The sequence below is a fragment of the Perognathus longimembris genome, chromosome 13 (genome assembly GCF_023159225.1).
Source record: "Perognathus longimembris pacificus isolate PPM17 chromosome 13, ASM2315922v1, whole genome shotgun sequence".
NCBI lineage: Eukaryota > Metazoa > Chordata > Mammalia > Rodentia > Heteromyidae > Perognathus > Perognathus longimembris.
This window is the reverse complement of record NC_063173.1, coordinates 119,606-136,832: the sequence shown is the minus strand read 5'-3', so window position 1 is coordinate 136,832 and position 17,227 is coordinate 119,606. Positions and strand designations below refer to the sequence as shown.

At 41.0% G+C, this 17,227-nt stretch overlaps 1 protein-coding gene across 1 annotated transcript in view; it reads right to left on the bottom strand.

Moving 5' to 3' along the window:
* The window catches only part of Pold3 (DNA polymerase delta 3, accessory subunit), a 49,105-nt gene extending 32,079 nt beyond the window's left edge, over positions 1-17,026 (bottom strand). Inside the window, exons 1-5 of the mRNA XM_048360191.1 lie at positions 16,844-17,026; positions 15,039-15,094; positions 9,606-9,708; positions 1,618-1,657; positions 360-492 (exon numbers count right to left, since the gene is read on the bottom strand). Coding sequence (XP_048216148.1) covers positions 360-492; positions 1,618-1,657; positions 9,606-9,708; positions 15,039-15,094; positions 16,844-16,903 — 392 coding nt within the window. The 5' untranslated portion in view covers positions 16,904-17,026. The remainder of the gene's footprint in view (positions 1-359; positions 493-1,617; positions 1,658-9,605; positions 9,709-15,038; positions 15,095-16,843) is intronic.
* Positions 17,027-17,227: the final 201 nt, after the last annotated feature.

Genomic DNA, 17,227 nt, shown 5'->3' with positions numbered 1-17,227 from the left:
TTACAGGAACAGTTTTTTGAAGGACAACATTTGAACTTGCTCCTGAAGGATGGGTAGAATTTACACAAGCAAAGACTGGGGGGAAAGGGAGGAGTGGGGGCACAACCAACATTTCTGGTGGTGTTGACAGGATAAATATACGAAAAATAGATTTATGGGGAGTCTACTGGGGTTTTCAATATGGGTTGTAACTGCTATTTTTCACCTTATGATGTGCTAATAAAACTAGGCATGTGTCTTACTGCAAGATAAATGGGGTTTTACTAGACTTGGCATTCACTCTGAAGAGGCACCCATTGTGTAAACATCTTACAAAATCAATTTGTACAGAAGCCCACAAGGAACACTAAGGAGCTTACTTGCTGCAGTTCTGCAAGTTGCTTTTAAGGATGTCATAGTCGGTATTGAACAGAGGCCCACTGTCCTTTAGCATAGCTTTCTGGATGCTGTACACATGGATGCTGGCAGTCACAGCTAGCTTGGACTTCACTGCTACAAGTCAATGGGAAAAACAGTCTGTTAACACACAAACCTCATAGCATGTGGGACTTCAACAAGAAACCCTTCAGCATTAAAACCATTTGCAATCTGCAGTGGTCCAAAAACCTCTAAAAGACCAAATAGCCACATATACTGTTCTGTCTGCAATGGGGACATGATGTCGAGGTAGGTGGTGATGAGTCATTTGTAAGCACAGCACCTGTGAGAGTATCACTCATCCAATGGACACTCAGCAAATATTGATGCTGACTATGATGCTCTTTTTTTTTTTTTTTTAACCCAGGGAAAAACCTTATACTAGCATATAGTTAAAGAGAAGTAAATAATCTCTCCTGAGAGGAGAGATCCTAACTTTAGTTTGCAGAGGTTGGCATAATAATCACTGCAGAAATCTTGCCTATCATTGTAGGAATTCATCCTAGGATAAGATGGAGTTTTGTCATGGGACCTTGGACAAGAGCATAAAACTGACTTTTTCAATTAGATGGAGGAGGAGGGGCGCATGCGTGCACATCAGAACTGAGGCTTGAACACAGGGCCTAGGCACTGTTTCTGAGCTTTTATGTTCTAGGTTCTACTTGAACCACAGCTCCACTCCCAGCTTTCTGGTAGCTAACTGGAGATGAGTCTTACAGACTTTGCTGCCTGAGCTGGCTTCTCAAATCTCAGCCTCATGAGTTGCCAGGATTATAGGTGTTCACCACTTGAATTAGGTTTTTAAACAACAGAGCAGCAGCAATAATAGTCTTAAGGCAGCAGGACTTAATTAGAAGGCTAACTTTCAGAAAAATATTCCTTTTGAACAACCTGTTATGGAACACAAGACACTACTGCCTGTTGATGAAATATCCTTTGTGGTATGATAGTTTTTGTATGTCTGTCATGAGTTTTGTAATCCTGTAATACAAGTGCTTTATAAATGTCAGCAGTTTGGGGCCCTAAAAATGGGAAGTTAAGCAGATGTAGTATCATATTTTACTTAACATGTTTCAGAAACTAGTAATAAAATAAAATAGGGCTCCTCAGTTAAATAGCTCAGTACGTTAGGGATAATATCTAATGTTCCTACATCAATGCCATAAGAGGAAAGACTTGCTACACTGCTAAAATACTTACCTTCCAATTTATCTTCTCTCACTACTGCAACCTTGTGGCACTACAAGGAAACAACACTTCGTTAGTGTTTAAAGTAGCAAACTTGGCAATTTTAACTTCCCCTGCCTCATAATGCAATTATGCTTAGATGTAAAACTAGGTAAACACTGAAAATGTTAATTTAATGTTAGTTTAATCAGGTGTTGATGGCTCACATCTTTAATCCTAACTTTCAGAAGGCTGAGACCTGAACATTGTGATTTAAAGACAGCTTGGGCAGGGACTGGGAATATGGCCTGGTGGTAAAGTGCTCGCTTCGTATACATGAAGCCCTGGGTTCAATTCCTCAGCACCACATTTATAGAAAAAAGCTGGAAGTGGTACTTTGGCTCAAGAGGTAGAGTGCTAGCCTTGAGCAAATAGAAGCCAGGGACGGTGCTCAGGCCCTGAGTCCACGCCCCAGAACTGGCAAAAAAAAAAAACACCAAAACAAATAAACAAAATAAAACAAAAAGACAGCTTGGGCAACAAAGTCCACGAGGCTCTTCTCTCCAATTAACTAGCAAAAAGTCAGAATTAACAGCATGACTCAAGTGCCAGCCTTGAGTGGAAAAGCCAATAGAGAACATAAGGCCATGAATTAAAATTCCAGTACTACACACACACACACACACACACACACACACACACACACACGTTACAGATTAATAAAGTCAGATACCAATTATAATCTCTGTAAGATTAAAACAAAGAGTACAGATGTCAATACCATGATAAAATACAGCATCTCAAATCAGTCAGTACATGATTTAGTGAGAATGACTCTAGCTCTATGGAACTAGATAAAAGACTGGAACTGTCTTTGACACCATATATCAGCATAAATTCTGAATGGATCAGAATTTACTTTCAAATCAAAGTAAAAAGATAATATATCCAGTAGAAGAAAACAGATGCCTTCTATAACATGAGATAACCCTAAGAGTAAGGAAACATTTCCTACACATAATTCAAAATTCAGAAATAACTGAAATAATCTATAAAAACTAACAATTTTAGGATGAAAACAAAAAACTAAACAAGTTCAAAGATAAATGAAGTGAGAAAAACATTTTCAACTTCTATTACAAAAGGTTATAAAATAGAAAGGTTATATTATAAAAGGTTATAAAGGTTATAAAAAGTTAACATAGATTAAAGACAAACATTTTTGAAAAAAATGGGCAGTAACAAACCAATCCTAGCAAAGGAAAGCATATAGCCTCAAAACATGTCCACATGTGCTGGACAGAAACATATGGGTGAGAATAAGAGACAAGTATTAGCCCCTCTGTATATCACCTTGACAATAAAATTAAATTTAAAAATTCATTAGAAAAACAATCATATTCCTTTCAAATAAGAATAAAGCTAGTATTTCTAAAACAAAAAACGAGAAAAGTATTTGGCAATACCCAATGAAAGTACACATACATTTACCCTTTGATTCAGCCATTCTACCTCTAGAAATATAATCCTAGAACATGTTAAAAACACTCAAAACCCATACTCACTGAGCTATTTACTTCAGCACTATTGTTAAGAGCCAGAGATTGCAAATAAACTCAGAAAGGGACTACTAAAACAACTAAGGTGAATCTATCATTATAGCCCTATGTGGCTGTAATAAAGAAATATCTCTATAATTTTTCAAATAATAAAAATATGAAACTGTACAAGACAGGCTCTACAGTAAGTAAATATTTAAAAAAGGGGGTAATCTATAATGAATATTAATTATTTATGTTAATAATATATACAATAACAAAATAAAAGAAAAAGATAGCTGAGGGCCAGTGGCTCAGGCCTACAATCCTACACAATCCTAAACCAGACTGGGCAGGAGAAGTCTACGAGATTCATTTCCAACTAACTACCCCAAAAAAGGAAAAAAAAAGCCAGAAGTGAAGATGTGGTTCAAGTAGTAGAGCACTAGCCTTAAGCACAAGCTCAGAGACAGGACCCAGGCCGAGTTCAAGCCCCAACACCACCACCAAAACAAAAAAAAACCAAAATAATAACAAACAAAAAACCCCAAAACGACTTACTAGGGATTAAAGTAGGGAATCCACAAATTGAAAGCAAGAAGCTTCATTTAATATTAATAATACATTAGTAGATTAAGTACAATTAGTGTTTTAGTAGGACTTAACTATAGACAAGCAACTATGAATATGTACATTTTTTCTCTTTGCTTTGACTGGGTTTTGCTATTCTGAGCCCAGATGGACCTTGAACTCAATTCTGCTGTCTAAGCCTCCTGAGTGCGGGGATTATAGGTGTATACTTGCATGCCTGGCTATACGAGAAAAAAATCTTAAAATTGATTTTAATGATTGTATTATCAGGAAAACTACTGGTTTCGCCTGGCATTAGTATCTCACACCTGTAATCCTAACTACTCAGGAGGCTTAGGTCAGAGAACAGTGGTACAAAGTCAACTTGGGCAGAAAATGTCCATGACACACTCCATCTCCAATATAACCAGCAGAGTGTCAGACTGGAGACATGGCTCAAATAGTAGTGTACTAGCCATGAGAAAACAAGCTCAATGCTCTGAGTTCAAGTTATAGTACAGGCACACACACACACACACACACACACATACACACACACACACAGCTTTTCTCACTCATGTATTTAGCTAAAGTAAATATATATTTATGTTTGGAATTACCAATATTTCTAACATAAAAGAGCAATATAAAAATCACATAAATTGTTTTAAATGTAACCATAAATTTGAGTTACAATGTTTTCTCTTAAGAAGAACTAAAAATCAGGCTGGGAATATGGCCTAGTGGCAAGAGTGCTTGCCTCGTATACATGAAGCCCTGGGTTCGATTCCCCAGTACCACATATATAGAAAATGGCCAGAAGTGGCGCTGTGGCTCAAGTGGCAGAGTGCTAGCCTTGAGCAAAAAAGGAAGCCAGGGACAGTGCTCAGGCCTTGAGTCCAAGGCCCAGGACTGGCCACAAAAAAAAAAATAAAAGAACTAAAAATCAAACAACCTACAAGAAAAAGAGTATTAGTAATGAATCACTCAAAAACCATGCATACCTTCAATAAGAGTACTAGAAACAAGAGTTTATATCTACAGAGAAAAACTAGATGGACAGTCTAGTGTGGTTAAGTACTGCTATAAGACATTTAAAATGCACACAAACAACAAGAGTGGAATTGCCAGCTTGCTGGTGCCTAACAATACAAACCAGAGTAGAACTCTGATTTTGGGTTCCTGTCAGGGTGAACACAAGCATAATGTCAGCATCACAGAGCCAGAGCCAGCAGGGAGTAAGCCCTTTGGACTTGTTAGTATTAAGACAGAGTCTTGCTATGGCACCCAGGCTGGTCTTGAACTATGCTCTTCCTGTCTACACCTCCTGAATGCTAGAATTGCAGAGATGGGTGCCACCACACTCTGCTTCGGTTAAACTTTTTTTTTTTAATAGAAAGAGCCAGTTAACAACACAAAAAGATAAAAACATCACCATTTTGTTGTCATTAAAAGTAATATATATATGAGGGTGATACATGAAGCCCTGGGTTCGATTCACCAGCACCACATATATAGAAAATGGCCAGAAGTGGCGCTGTGGCTCAAGTGGCAGAGTGCTAGCCTTGAGCAAAAAGAAGCCAGGAACAGTGCTCAGGCCCTGAGTCCAAGCCCTACGACTGGCAAAAAAAAAAAAAAAAAAAAAAAGAGAAGGCACCCAGGAGAATATCAGTAGGAACCTGTGTAAATTGTCCATATGGAGTCAGAGTGGGGCTCTATGGCACTGTCCCAAGTGCTAGGGCATCTTCTGCTGTTTACTTGGGAAATGACTGGTGTGACATGTGAACATGTGTGAAGCAGTGGTTTTTTGTTTCTTAATTATCTGTTGGTGCTGTTAATAGGGAATGAATTATCACTTGGGTGCTGTTCTTTAGCTTTTCCACATAAGATTGTGCTACACTGCTTCAGCTAATGAGAAGGCACCCAAGAGAAGACAACATGTCATATGAGGTAGAAATTCACTTATTAAAACTCTCACTATGTGGGCTGGGAATATGGCCTAGTGGCAAGAGTGCTTGCCTCATATACATGAAGCCCTGGGTTGGATTCCCCAGTACCACATATATAGAAAATGACCAGAAGTGGCGCTGTGGCTCAAGTGGGAGAGTGCTAGCCTTGAGCAAAAGGAAGCTAGGGACAGTGCTCAGGCCCTGAGTCCAAGGCCCAGGACTGCCAAAAAAAATTTTTTTTTAAAAATTAGAAGAATAAAATCTGCTATTATGAGAAGAACATGAGTTAGCATCCATACTTGGGTCATCAATTCCAGTGCTTCCCGGTGAGGCTGTAAGGAACACAAGTCCATGGCTCCAACCACAGCAACCTTACTCTTAACTTCTTTTGGGTCAGTCACAGGGCTTGAACTCAGGGCCTGAGAGCTGTCCTTAGGCCTTTTTACTCAAGGCTAGCTAGAGCTCTACCACTTTCAGTCACAGTTCCACTTCGTGTTTTCTGATGGTTAATTAAAAGTAAGAGCCTCAAGGACCTTCCTGACCAGGCTGGCTTCAAACTGATCCTCAGAGATCTAACATTCCTGAGCAGCTAGGATTACAGGCATGAGCCACCCATACTGGCTTACTGTAATTTTTATATGAGGATTCCAATAAAGATTGCGTTTGAAAAAGCACTTTGAACAGAATTTCAATGTCCTCTTAAATTTAAAATAGGTGTTCCATTAGTAAGCCACAGCTTTCTTTTCAACTTTTGCTATGTTTGGGTCTTAAGTGGTCCTCAAATGCCCATGTGTTAAAGGCTTAGACCCTGGCTTGGCATTATAGACACTGCAAGACATGGGGCCTAGTCTTAGGGCACTGGGAGCATGCCCTTTAAGGGGAGTGTAGAGTTCTAGACTCTTCCATTCTCTTTTGCTTCTAGCCATGAGATGAAGGCCTCTTCTTCTGCCATGTCTCCTACCATAATGCCTCAATACAGACATAGAAGCAATGGGGCCAATGAATCAAGGACTAAAACTTCAAAAATCCTGGGCCAAAATAAAGCTTTCTTCCTTTTTTTCCTTTTTTTGGGGGGGAGGGCGGTGTCGGTTGTTGGGCCTGAATTTAAGGGCTGAGCACTGTCTCTGAGCTTTTTTCTGTCCAAGGCTAGCGCTCTACACTTTTGGCTATAGCACCACTTCTGGTTGTCTGGTGGTTAACTGGAGATAATAGTCTCATGGACTTTTCTGCCCAGGCTAGCTTGAACTACCACGAATCTCAGATCTCAGCCTTCAGAGTAGATAAGATTACAGGCAAATTTGATTATCTCAGTTATTTTACTATAGAAAACAGAAAGCTGACTAATAAAACTTCTGTATGTTTTTATCAGTTTACAGGTTGCACAGAAAAATGCATTGAAGAATATAATTTGTATGCACTTTCAGGGACTCAAACAAAAATCTCAAGTCTCAAAAATCAACCACCAGCCAGGCACCAGGGGCTCACGCCTGTAATCCTAGCTACTCACGAGGCTGAGATCTGAGGATTGCGGTTCAAAGCCAGCCCCGGCAGGAAACTCTGCCAGACTCTTATCTCCAATTAACCACCAGAAAACTGCAAGTGGCGCTCTGGCTCAAGTGGTAGAGCACTAGCCTTGAGCTGAAAAGCTCAGGGACAGCGCCCAGGCCAAGTTCAAGCCCTGCGACCAACCAAAAAAAAATTTTTAAAAATCAACCACTAAAGATTATCTAACAATCCCAAATTAAGAGTCCCTGTAATATCAGAGTAAAATCGACATTATCCTAAAACACTAATTATTAATTTTACATCCTGGTTTGAACTCTTAAAATTTTTTAAATGTTAGCATGTATTTTTCTTTCAAGTTCTCAATGAGATTGGTGATCCCCCCCCCAAAAAAAAAATCATAGCAGGTTGAGTTTATTAATCCAAAAATCCCAAACCAAAATCGTGCACACTCTGAAACCTTCTGAGCACTGATATGATTCCTAAAGTGGAAAAATCTATACCAAGAAACTTTGTTCCATGCATGAAATAATTTAAAATACTGCATAAGAGTAACGTCTATGTGTATTAGACACATGTGTATAGCATATGTTTGTAAGAACTCATAATTAGATTTGGGTTCTATCCTCAAGGTATCTCATGTATATGCAAATATTCTCAAACCTAAAATAAATCCAGAATCTGAAACACTTCTGGTCTGGAACATTTCATATATGAGATAGCCAAGCTGTTCTTTAAAGGAACCCAATGGTTCCCAAGTAAAATTATACTTGTTTGAAGATTCTAGGGGCTGGGAATATAGCCTAGTGGCAAGAGTGCTTGCCTCGTATACATGAAGCCCTAGGTTCGATTCCTCAGCACCACATATATAGAAAACGGCCAGAAGTGGTGCTGTGGCTCAAGTGGCAGAGTGCTAGCCTTGAGAAAAAGGAAGCCAGGGATAGTACTCAGGCCCTGAGTTCAAGGCGAAGAAGAAGAAGAAGGAAGAAGAAGAAGAAGAAGGAAGACTTCTGGTGGCAGGTTTATCTGAGAGTTTCAGATATATAATACATACCATTCCATACTTGCAAATACCTCTGAATATCATTTGGCTTACCAAAAGCTTATAAAGAAAGAAAGAATATAGAATGTGACCCCTCCCACATTTTGCTTCTGTTTCTAAAATTACTAACTTAAGATTACAGTTTTAGCTGGGTGTTGGTGGCTCTTGCCTACAATATTAGCTACTCAGGAAGCTGAGATCTGAGGATCATGGTTCAAAGCCAGCCCAGGAAGAAAAGTTCATAAGACTCTTATCTCTTACAAACTATTCAGAAAAAAAAATAAAAAGAAAGTCATAGGTAGCACTGTGGCTCAAGTGGTAGAATGCTAGCTTTGAGCAAAAAAGATCAGGGACAGCACCTAGATCCTATGTTCGAGCCCCAGGACCAGCATCCTCCTATCCCGCCCCCCCCCCAACAAAAATGGCTAGTTTTCGATCGCACATGCTTGGGACACTTTCTAAAAAATAAACCAAGGGCTGAGAGTGCAGCTCATTGACAAAGGACTTTTCTAGCATGTACCAAGCTCTGGATTCAATTCCCAGTATTTAAGTCAAGGTTTTTAACCTGTAATTTTTTGGGAAAGTCTGATGGGAAGAATAAAACACATATGAGCAGATCTCTTGAGAAGAAACCTGATCCTTGGGCCAGGTCCTATGGGATAGGTGGTGGTAGAAAGGTTTTGGAAGCTGACAAGAGAATGGCACACTTTTGGGAAGAAGCAAGGGGAGGCGGGGGAGCTCAAAGTCACCAAGGTTCACTTTGTGTATGATGAAACAGAGCTTCTATGGGGAATGATCTCTGTGCTCCTGAAAGACAAAGTCAGCAAACCAAGATAGTTTGGTTGTTGAGATGATGAAAATGCAGCAGGCGCCTGTGTTGACAGATTAATAGATACCAAATAGAATGATAATATAAAAAGATGCAGGAGAATAAAGATGGTCCTAACCCATGTCACTGCACCACATTAGCTAAGTCCTAGAGCTAAAATCCCCCATCTGTTAGCCACGTAAGCTCCAAAGCTACCCAAGTAAGTGTGCAAAATTATCGGCCAGGCACAGTGAATCACATCTATAATCCCTGCTATTCAGGAGGCAGGGACTGGGAGGATGGCAGTTCAAAGTCAGCCTGGGCAAAAGTTAGCAAGATCCCATTTTAACTGAACCAGGTTTGGTGGTGCATGCCTATAATCCTGGTTACATGTGAGTCATAGATAAAAGGACTGTGGTCCAATTATGGGCACGCATGGGAGACTATATCTGAAAAGTAAATAAAGCCAAATAAAAACAGGACTGGATGGAGGTAGAGCACCTGCCTAGAGCACAAGGACATATCCCAGTACAACTCCCTTAATACTGAGTCTTAATTTGCTCTCCACTGGGTGTTAGTTTTTAGTTCATAATAAAATTCTGAGAACTTACAGAATGTCCATTCTGAATAAGACTGCCAGACACCAAATAAGTGACATGCAGTTGGGCTCCTGAATTTTCCTTCCTTTTCCTTTCAACATAATCATACAGCATCCTGTTCCAAAGAAGGGAGAATTCATTAGTAAGAATCTCATCAACTCTTAGTTTGTGACTTGAAAGTTAGAACTATGAAATCTGATAGTCCATTAAATTTTCTAAACAGCAGAAGTTTTGTTCAGTCTATACAGATACAACAATTCTAATTTTATAATTACTCAGATTTAATTGCTAATAACTGCAAGATGAAAGTTTACTTTTACTACCTAGTTTCCAGAATATTCATTAACCTTAGATAGTCAACATTAAATGCAAAACTTTGTTTGCAATAAAATCCTTTCATTCATTTTTATCTCTACCATCCAGCAAATATCAGAAGTTGCTCTCCTCCATAACTTAAAGAGTTTAACAACAAAAAGAGACATATCATTACTGAGTTTTATATGTCACACTTTTGCCAAAGACAGCCAAGAAATAAGAAAATGTCAGGAGACTTATAACCTACATTGCTAATCACACTTTTCTTGAATTGTCCCTTAGCTTCTGTGAAGCCACACTACGCTGAGTCTCCTGGTTCCCCTCAATTGCCTCTGCTCCACTTCCTGCAGATTTCTCTCCTCCCTTTGCTTAGGCTGCCACAGTGGCTTCAGCCATCTTTTCTGTTAGTGAGCAGCCGTATAGTTTGCCTGGCAAGGGAGTTTTCTGGAACATGGAGTACTCCTGGTCATCTACTACTATGTGTTCTCCTTAGTCTGTTTTATTTATGCTGATGGCTTCACCCATCCCTGACATCATCATCATTTGCTTTAATCACCAAACAGAAACCTGGCTGTCATTGCTCTGAATGAGTTGCCAAGTCTCAAATCAGCTCTTCCTCCTGAGTAACTCTTATTTCGACCCCTGACTCTCCTGACAGGACTTTATTTTGCCAGTCATGGGCCTTGAACTCAGGGCCTGAGTACTGTCCCTGGCTTCTTTTTGCTCAGGGCTAGCACTCTTCAAACTTGAGCCACTGCACCACTTCTGGCCTTTTCTGTATATGTGGTGCTGAGGAATCGAACCTAGGGGCTTCATGTATACGAGGCAAGCAGTCTTGCCACTAGGCCATGTTCCCAGCCACCTGACAGGACTATTCTAATTCCAAGAGTTAAGTCTTCTTCTACCCTTCCTTATCCACTGTGGCCACAGTGATATTTTAAAAATGCAAATTATGTTATAAGTCAGTACCATTTCCACTGTGTCCTGTCCAAAATTCTAGACCAAAAGAACTTAAGAGTGTAGAAAAAAGGTTGTTCGCATCCACTAAATTTTGAGGTGATTAACAATCAGAGCAATATGAACTACATGAACAGGTTTCTGCCTTTCAGGAGCATATATTCTAGTAAGGGAAGACAAGTACAATAAAAAGAAAAATATCAGACAGTAATAAGAATTACCAAGTGCTGAGATAACTGGATATCTATTTCTTACACCTAGCATGACAAAGTAACTCCAAATTATTCCTTAAAGACATGAGTAATACATATTCTATTCCTCACGTAAAAATTGCCCTGGATTTAATAATCTGAAAATTTTAGTGTATTCTTATTACAATTTTTAAGGTTAACAAGTATATAATCTGAATAAAACTTGAATATAGTGACAATTAGCAATGATTTAAAAAATCAGCAGGACATGGTGGCTCATACCTATCATCACATCTACTCAAGATGTAGATTGGTAATAGTGACTTGAGGTCAGCCCAGAAAAAAAACAAAATTATCAGGACCCCTACCCTCAATTGATAAGCCAGAAAGACTGGGCTGTGAATGAGATGGTAGAGCACTTCCTAGCAACCACCAAAACAACAACAAAAATAATAATAGAACAGGGCACTGGTGGTTCACAGCTGTAATCCTACCTACTCAGAAGGCTGAGATCTGAGAAGAGCAGTTCAATGCCAGCCCAGGCAGGAAAGTGCTTGAGACTCTTAACTCCACCAAAAAGCCAGAAGTGGAGCTGTGACTAGCCTTGAGCAAAACAGCCCAGGAACAGGACCCTGGCCCTGAGTTCAAGCCCCAGGATGGGCATTAAAAAAAAAAAGAACAAATCAAAAAGTTAAAAGTGAGGGGCCTAGTGGTAAAGTACTCGCCTCATAAACATGAAGCCCTGGGTTCGATTCCTCAGTACCATATACACAGAAAAAGCCAGAAGTGGCGCTGTTGCTCAAGGGGTAGAGTGCTAGGCTTGAGCAAAAAGAAGCCAGGGACAGTGCTCAGGCCCTGAGTCTAAGCCCCAGGACTAGCAACAAAAACGAAACAAATAAACAAAAAGTTAAAGTGAAAAGTCTACAGTAATGACTTAAGGAGTAGAGCACTTGCCTAGCAAGTGCAAAGAAAGACCTTAATTCAAACCCCAATACCACCAAAAAATAAATGCAAAATAAATCATTTAATCAAGTGTAAGAGCCCTGAATCCAAACCCCAATACCACCAGAAGACAAACTCCAAGTAAATCATTTACTTAGGTGTAAAAGAAAAAAATAAGGGGTGGGAATATGGCCTAGCAGCAAGAGTGCTTGCCCCATATACATGAAGCACTGGATTCGATTCCTCAGCACCACATATATAGAAAATGGCCAGAAGTGGCGCTGTGGCTCAAGAGGTAGAGTGCTAGCTTTGAGCAAAAAGAAGCCAGGGACAGTGCTCGGGCCCTGAGTTCACGCTCCAGGACTGGCAACAAAAGCAAAACAAAAAAAAAGAAAAAAGAAAATGGCCAGAAGTAGCACTGTGGCTCAAGTGGCAAAGTGCTAGCCTTGAGCAAAAAGAAGCCAGGGATAGTGCTCAGGCTCTGAGTTCAAAGCCCAGGAATGGCCAAAAGAAAAAAAAAGAAAGGAAGAAAGAAAGAAAAAGATATAAAACTCTTAGAAAAAAAACAGAGTGGTAGAGGCAGGAGGATCAAGAGGACCACAGTTCCACATCAGCCTTTGCAGAAAATTGCAAGACTCTATGGAATAAGGTAAGTGTGGTAGCATGCACCCGTCATCTCAGCTATAACAGGGGAGGCCTAAAATAAGTGGATGATAGTCCAGACACACATACAAGCAAGAAAGGCCCTGTCTCAAAAATAACCAGTGCAGCTGGCACTGGTGGCTCACATCTGTAATCCTAGCTACTCAGGAGGCTGAGATCTGAGGACTGTGGCTTGAAGCCAGCCCAGGCAGAAAAATCTGTGACATTCTTATCTCCAATAAACTATTCAGAAAAAGCCAAAGTGGCACTGTGGTCAAGTGGTAGAGCACTAGCCTTGAGCAAAAGAAGTGCAGGGATAGAGCTCAGACCCTGAGTTCGAGTCCCAGGACCAGCACACAAAAATAACACTACTACCCAGTAAAAATAGCTTGAGTATGGCAGTCCTAGAACTAGAAAAGGGTATACAAGATAATGCATTATTAGTTAGCCACAAAAAGGAATTAAGTAGTAATATATTCAATAACCTAGATAAATCTTGAATATACTAACTGAAAGAAATCAGATAGACAAGAGTATACATTGTATGATTTCTTATATAGTATAGATAGGCAAATCAACAGACAAAAAGAAACTAATAGTTGTCTAGCGGGGGAGACTGGAGATTGGAGAAATTATGATGAATGACTACTAATGGATATATGCTTTTGTAGTGATGAAAATATTCTAAAAATGGCCATGGTGATACTTGCCTGACTCTGTAATATATAAAAAAAATCATTAAATTGTATACTTTAAATGGGTATGGAATGTAAACTATTTCAATGAATCTATTTTTCATTTTCAGTACTGGGGTTGAACTCAGGTTCCTAGACTGGATAGGCAGGTACTCTTGAGTAATGACTCCAGTCATTATTTCCAGGCAGATATAATAGTATACAAGGAGTTTGACATATTGTAAATATAGTGAGTAGAGAGTGGTATAGGATGAAGTTGGGTAGGAGTTAAGACACTGTAAATGCTATTGAAAAAAAAAACCCTACATGTAACCATGCTAACTACAGGAAAATTATATGAATCTTTAGTTCATCGTAAGGAAACCCCAGCCCTAAATATGCATCTTAAACTCCAATAGATGTATATAGTAATAGCTGCTTCACTTCATATACATCTATAACTACAATTGATAAAAAAAAATTGCTTATAGATGTCCATACCAAAAGTTACTAGGCTCTTGGGTTTGGGGCAGGACTAGTTTGGGGGCAATCTCAGTGAAAACCAGCCCAGGGCAACTAGGCATGATGGCACAGACCTGTAAACCTAGCTATTTAGGAGGCAAAGAGTAGGGGAGGGGAGTTTATGGTTCAATATTGGCCTGGGGAAAAAGAAGTTCTCCTGCTCCACCTGAAGCAATGGCTGAAGCCATACACACTGCTGCATGCATATTCCCCAGTGACACAGGAAACTACCAGCAGGAGGATCAAAGCTCAGGCCAGCCCAGGCATAAAAGCAAGACTTGACCTCAAAAATAATACAAAAAGGAGCTGGAGGTATGACTAAACAGGCAGAATGTCTGCCTAGTAATGTGAAGCCTTGAGTTCAATTTCTAGTATCAGAAACAAACAATTTCAGGTCTTGAAAATTTTAAAAATCACAGCCAAAATGAATCTCCTATATCTAACACTAACCCAAATAAAGGCAAATCAACCTGCCTTAGGGATTAAGGTCTTCCTAAGACTTGTCACGAAGCCTGTTTTTCCGACTTCAAGCCATTTTTTTTTAAGATAGAAAACCAAAATGAGCATTTGACCCAACATATGCATCCTCAGCTAGTTCACCAATTCTTCTCCTTAGGACATAAACTATAACGTGCATCTTTGCAATTTAAAAATTTTGAAAGTTATTCCAAAAGCTTGGCTTTTCTCCCTTTGGACTCAAGTTTCAGCAAGGAAAAACAAGTATCAAAATTCAACAAGGGCCATGTTTTGCCATTCTAAATACTCTTTTTAGTTCTATTTAAGTCTTCCTGTTTCACACCATTATACAGCTTGTGCCAAACAGCTGTTGCCTTCATGGAAACATATGAGTAATACCCAAGGATGGGCCTAAGAAGTACCCAAGAAAATAGAGTGAAGATGTAAAACAGACCTAAATCTGAGTTATAAACTGGAGTGACTAGTCCACTTAATAAATCTGAAATAACAAAGTGATGTTAACCAGAGGCAAAGCTACAAATAAGTCCAGTGAATCACCACACATTTGCATACAAGCTTACTCATCTCCTAAAAGAGGCAAAAATAATAAAAGGTGATAAAACTTAGTATTCTTTCCCAATTACCCAGGGGAACAGAAAAACAAGTTCTAACCTAAGAAGTTATGTGTACAGTTTAAAACAAAATTTAAAAAAGTGTCATTAAAATTTGTAGGAAATTGAACTTACTGTTTTGCCTGATTAACATGAACCCCTAGTGTGTAGCTCAGCCATTTGTATGTCACCTGCAAGAAAAAGCAATTCCTTAAGTTTTGTTAAATGACTCCTGAGTGTAAATCAATCCCAAGGGCCCACTCCTAAAGAATCTTTATTCTTAGATGATTATGCCTAATAAAGTATAATGAATGCCACTGTCGTTTAGAAGAACCATGTGAGCAAGTAGTACCAACATATTTCCTAAGAAATGTTATATGCTTAATAGGTTAAGTAACGTAAAAGAATCTAAGAAGGCATATACATAAAGGATATACATAAAGAAAAACAAACAAATCTTATTCTCCTCAGACCCTCTTTCAGTTATCTATGCACTTTCTTTACACTCTTGTCTTTGGGTGGGTACCACCCAAAGCAATCATAAAAATCACCCAGAAGCTAGATTGCTTTGAAATGTATGACTCAAAACTTATAAGAAAAGTTGCAGCCACACAAGCATTAAGGCACACAGGTGGTGCAGGGGCAGAAAATGAGTGAATATAGTGTATGAATGTTCTAGGGTTAAACCAGAACTACTGGCATCCTTTGACTAAGTATACCCCTTTTCTCAACAACTTCCAGTCAGGCACTGGTAGCTCATCGCTGTAATTCCGCCTATTGAGCATCTAGTCCAGTCTGGGGAAGATCTATCTCCATATTAACTAACAAAATGACAGACTGAGTGGATCAAGTGGTAGTCATGGGCCATTGTTAGGATATATTAGACATTGCCAGAAACGACGCAGACATCCAGGTACAGAAGAGCAAAGGAAAAGTTTATTGCCAGCAAAGGGACTGGCAAGACTCCTCACCAGGTGGTCTATTGTGTGGGGTGACTATAACCTAGGAGGTCTTGGAGGTGAGGACCAGGGGCTTCCTCATGTCGGGCTATAATTGATGGCATCTGTGGGCCCAAGGGGGAGGGGGTCCTACAGCTTCCTTGATCCTGGAGGTCACTTGTAAAGGGATCTTGTTGCCTTACATGGTCATAAAATATACTAAAGGAATGTCGTCTCAGGGAAGTGGGGACGAGGGCTACATGTTTGCCGCCCTTACTACATGGGCTTATTGTTGCTTAGGAAGGGAGTATGCTAAACCTATGGGAGAGGGGGCTATCAGGCTTACAGCCATTCAAGTCCTAGGACACTTACGTGTTCACACACACACACACATTCCCAATTCTAAACACTGAGCTTCCAACACACATTCACACTATTAAAAGTTGGGTAAAGGTGCAACACTTAGCATTAGTGGGAAAGACAAACTTGAGGTTCCACAGTCCATATCCCTCACCAAGAGCACATAAACATGTCACTTGGTATATCCCCTTCTCCGTAAGCACTGCCCCGTGCGCCTGGGTGCACGGTAGGTCCTCGGTGTGCCAAGGGCGGGGGGCTGCCTAAGCCTCTACAGATAGTTAAATTTCCAGGAAGAGGAAATGGTTGTGACGCTGAACAACAGGTCTCACAACCGCGAAAAGTGGAATTTCTTTAACTGTGAACTTGGGACTCTGGACGTCTTAGAAATACTCCCAAGCAACGCTCCTCCCTCGGGCCTGACCGGAAAGGCGGGCGCGGGGTGCAAACTCCCGGCACGCCCACCCCGGGCACGCGGCCCTCGGCCGGGGTCCTCGCTCGCCCCGGGACGCGAAGCACGCGGCCGGCCGGCCCCCCGCAGCCAGCGCCCAACGAGGCCGCAGACACCGGGGGTCAAGGCCCCGGCGGCCCCGGCCAGGCCCCGAGCCCCCTCGCATGCTCGCCCTCTCCACTCTGGCTCCTTACGATCTTGTTCTGGTCTGTGACGAACTCGTCTATGTTTTCCAGATAAAGCTGGTCTGCCATGGTGCTGCAGCCTTGAGCCCCACCGACCCTAAGCCTCTGACGGCCGCAACCGCAGCTCCCGCCGGCGGGAAACGACTTCGCTCCCTCCCGGGTCCCGGGTCGTTTCCCACGGTAACAGGGGCGACGCGCTACGGCGGCCGTAGGAGGGCCAAATTTGTCCGGAACGCAGGGCGCGCGGGCCGAAGTGGGCGGAGTTACGAGGCGGCGGCCGCCGTGCGAAGTGGGCGTGGCCGTGCGCTCGACGGGCCTCGGGGCCCGCGAGGCTTCCGGGACGCCTCTAGCCAGTGACTCTGAGCCCCGAACCCGAATTCTCCTCTAGGAGAG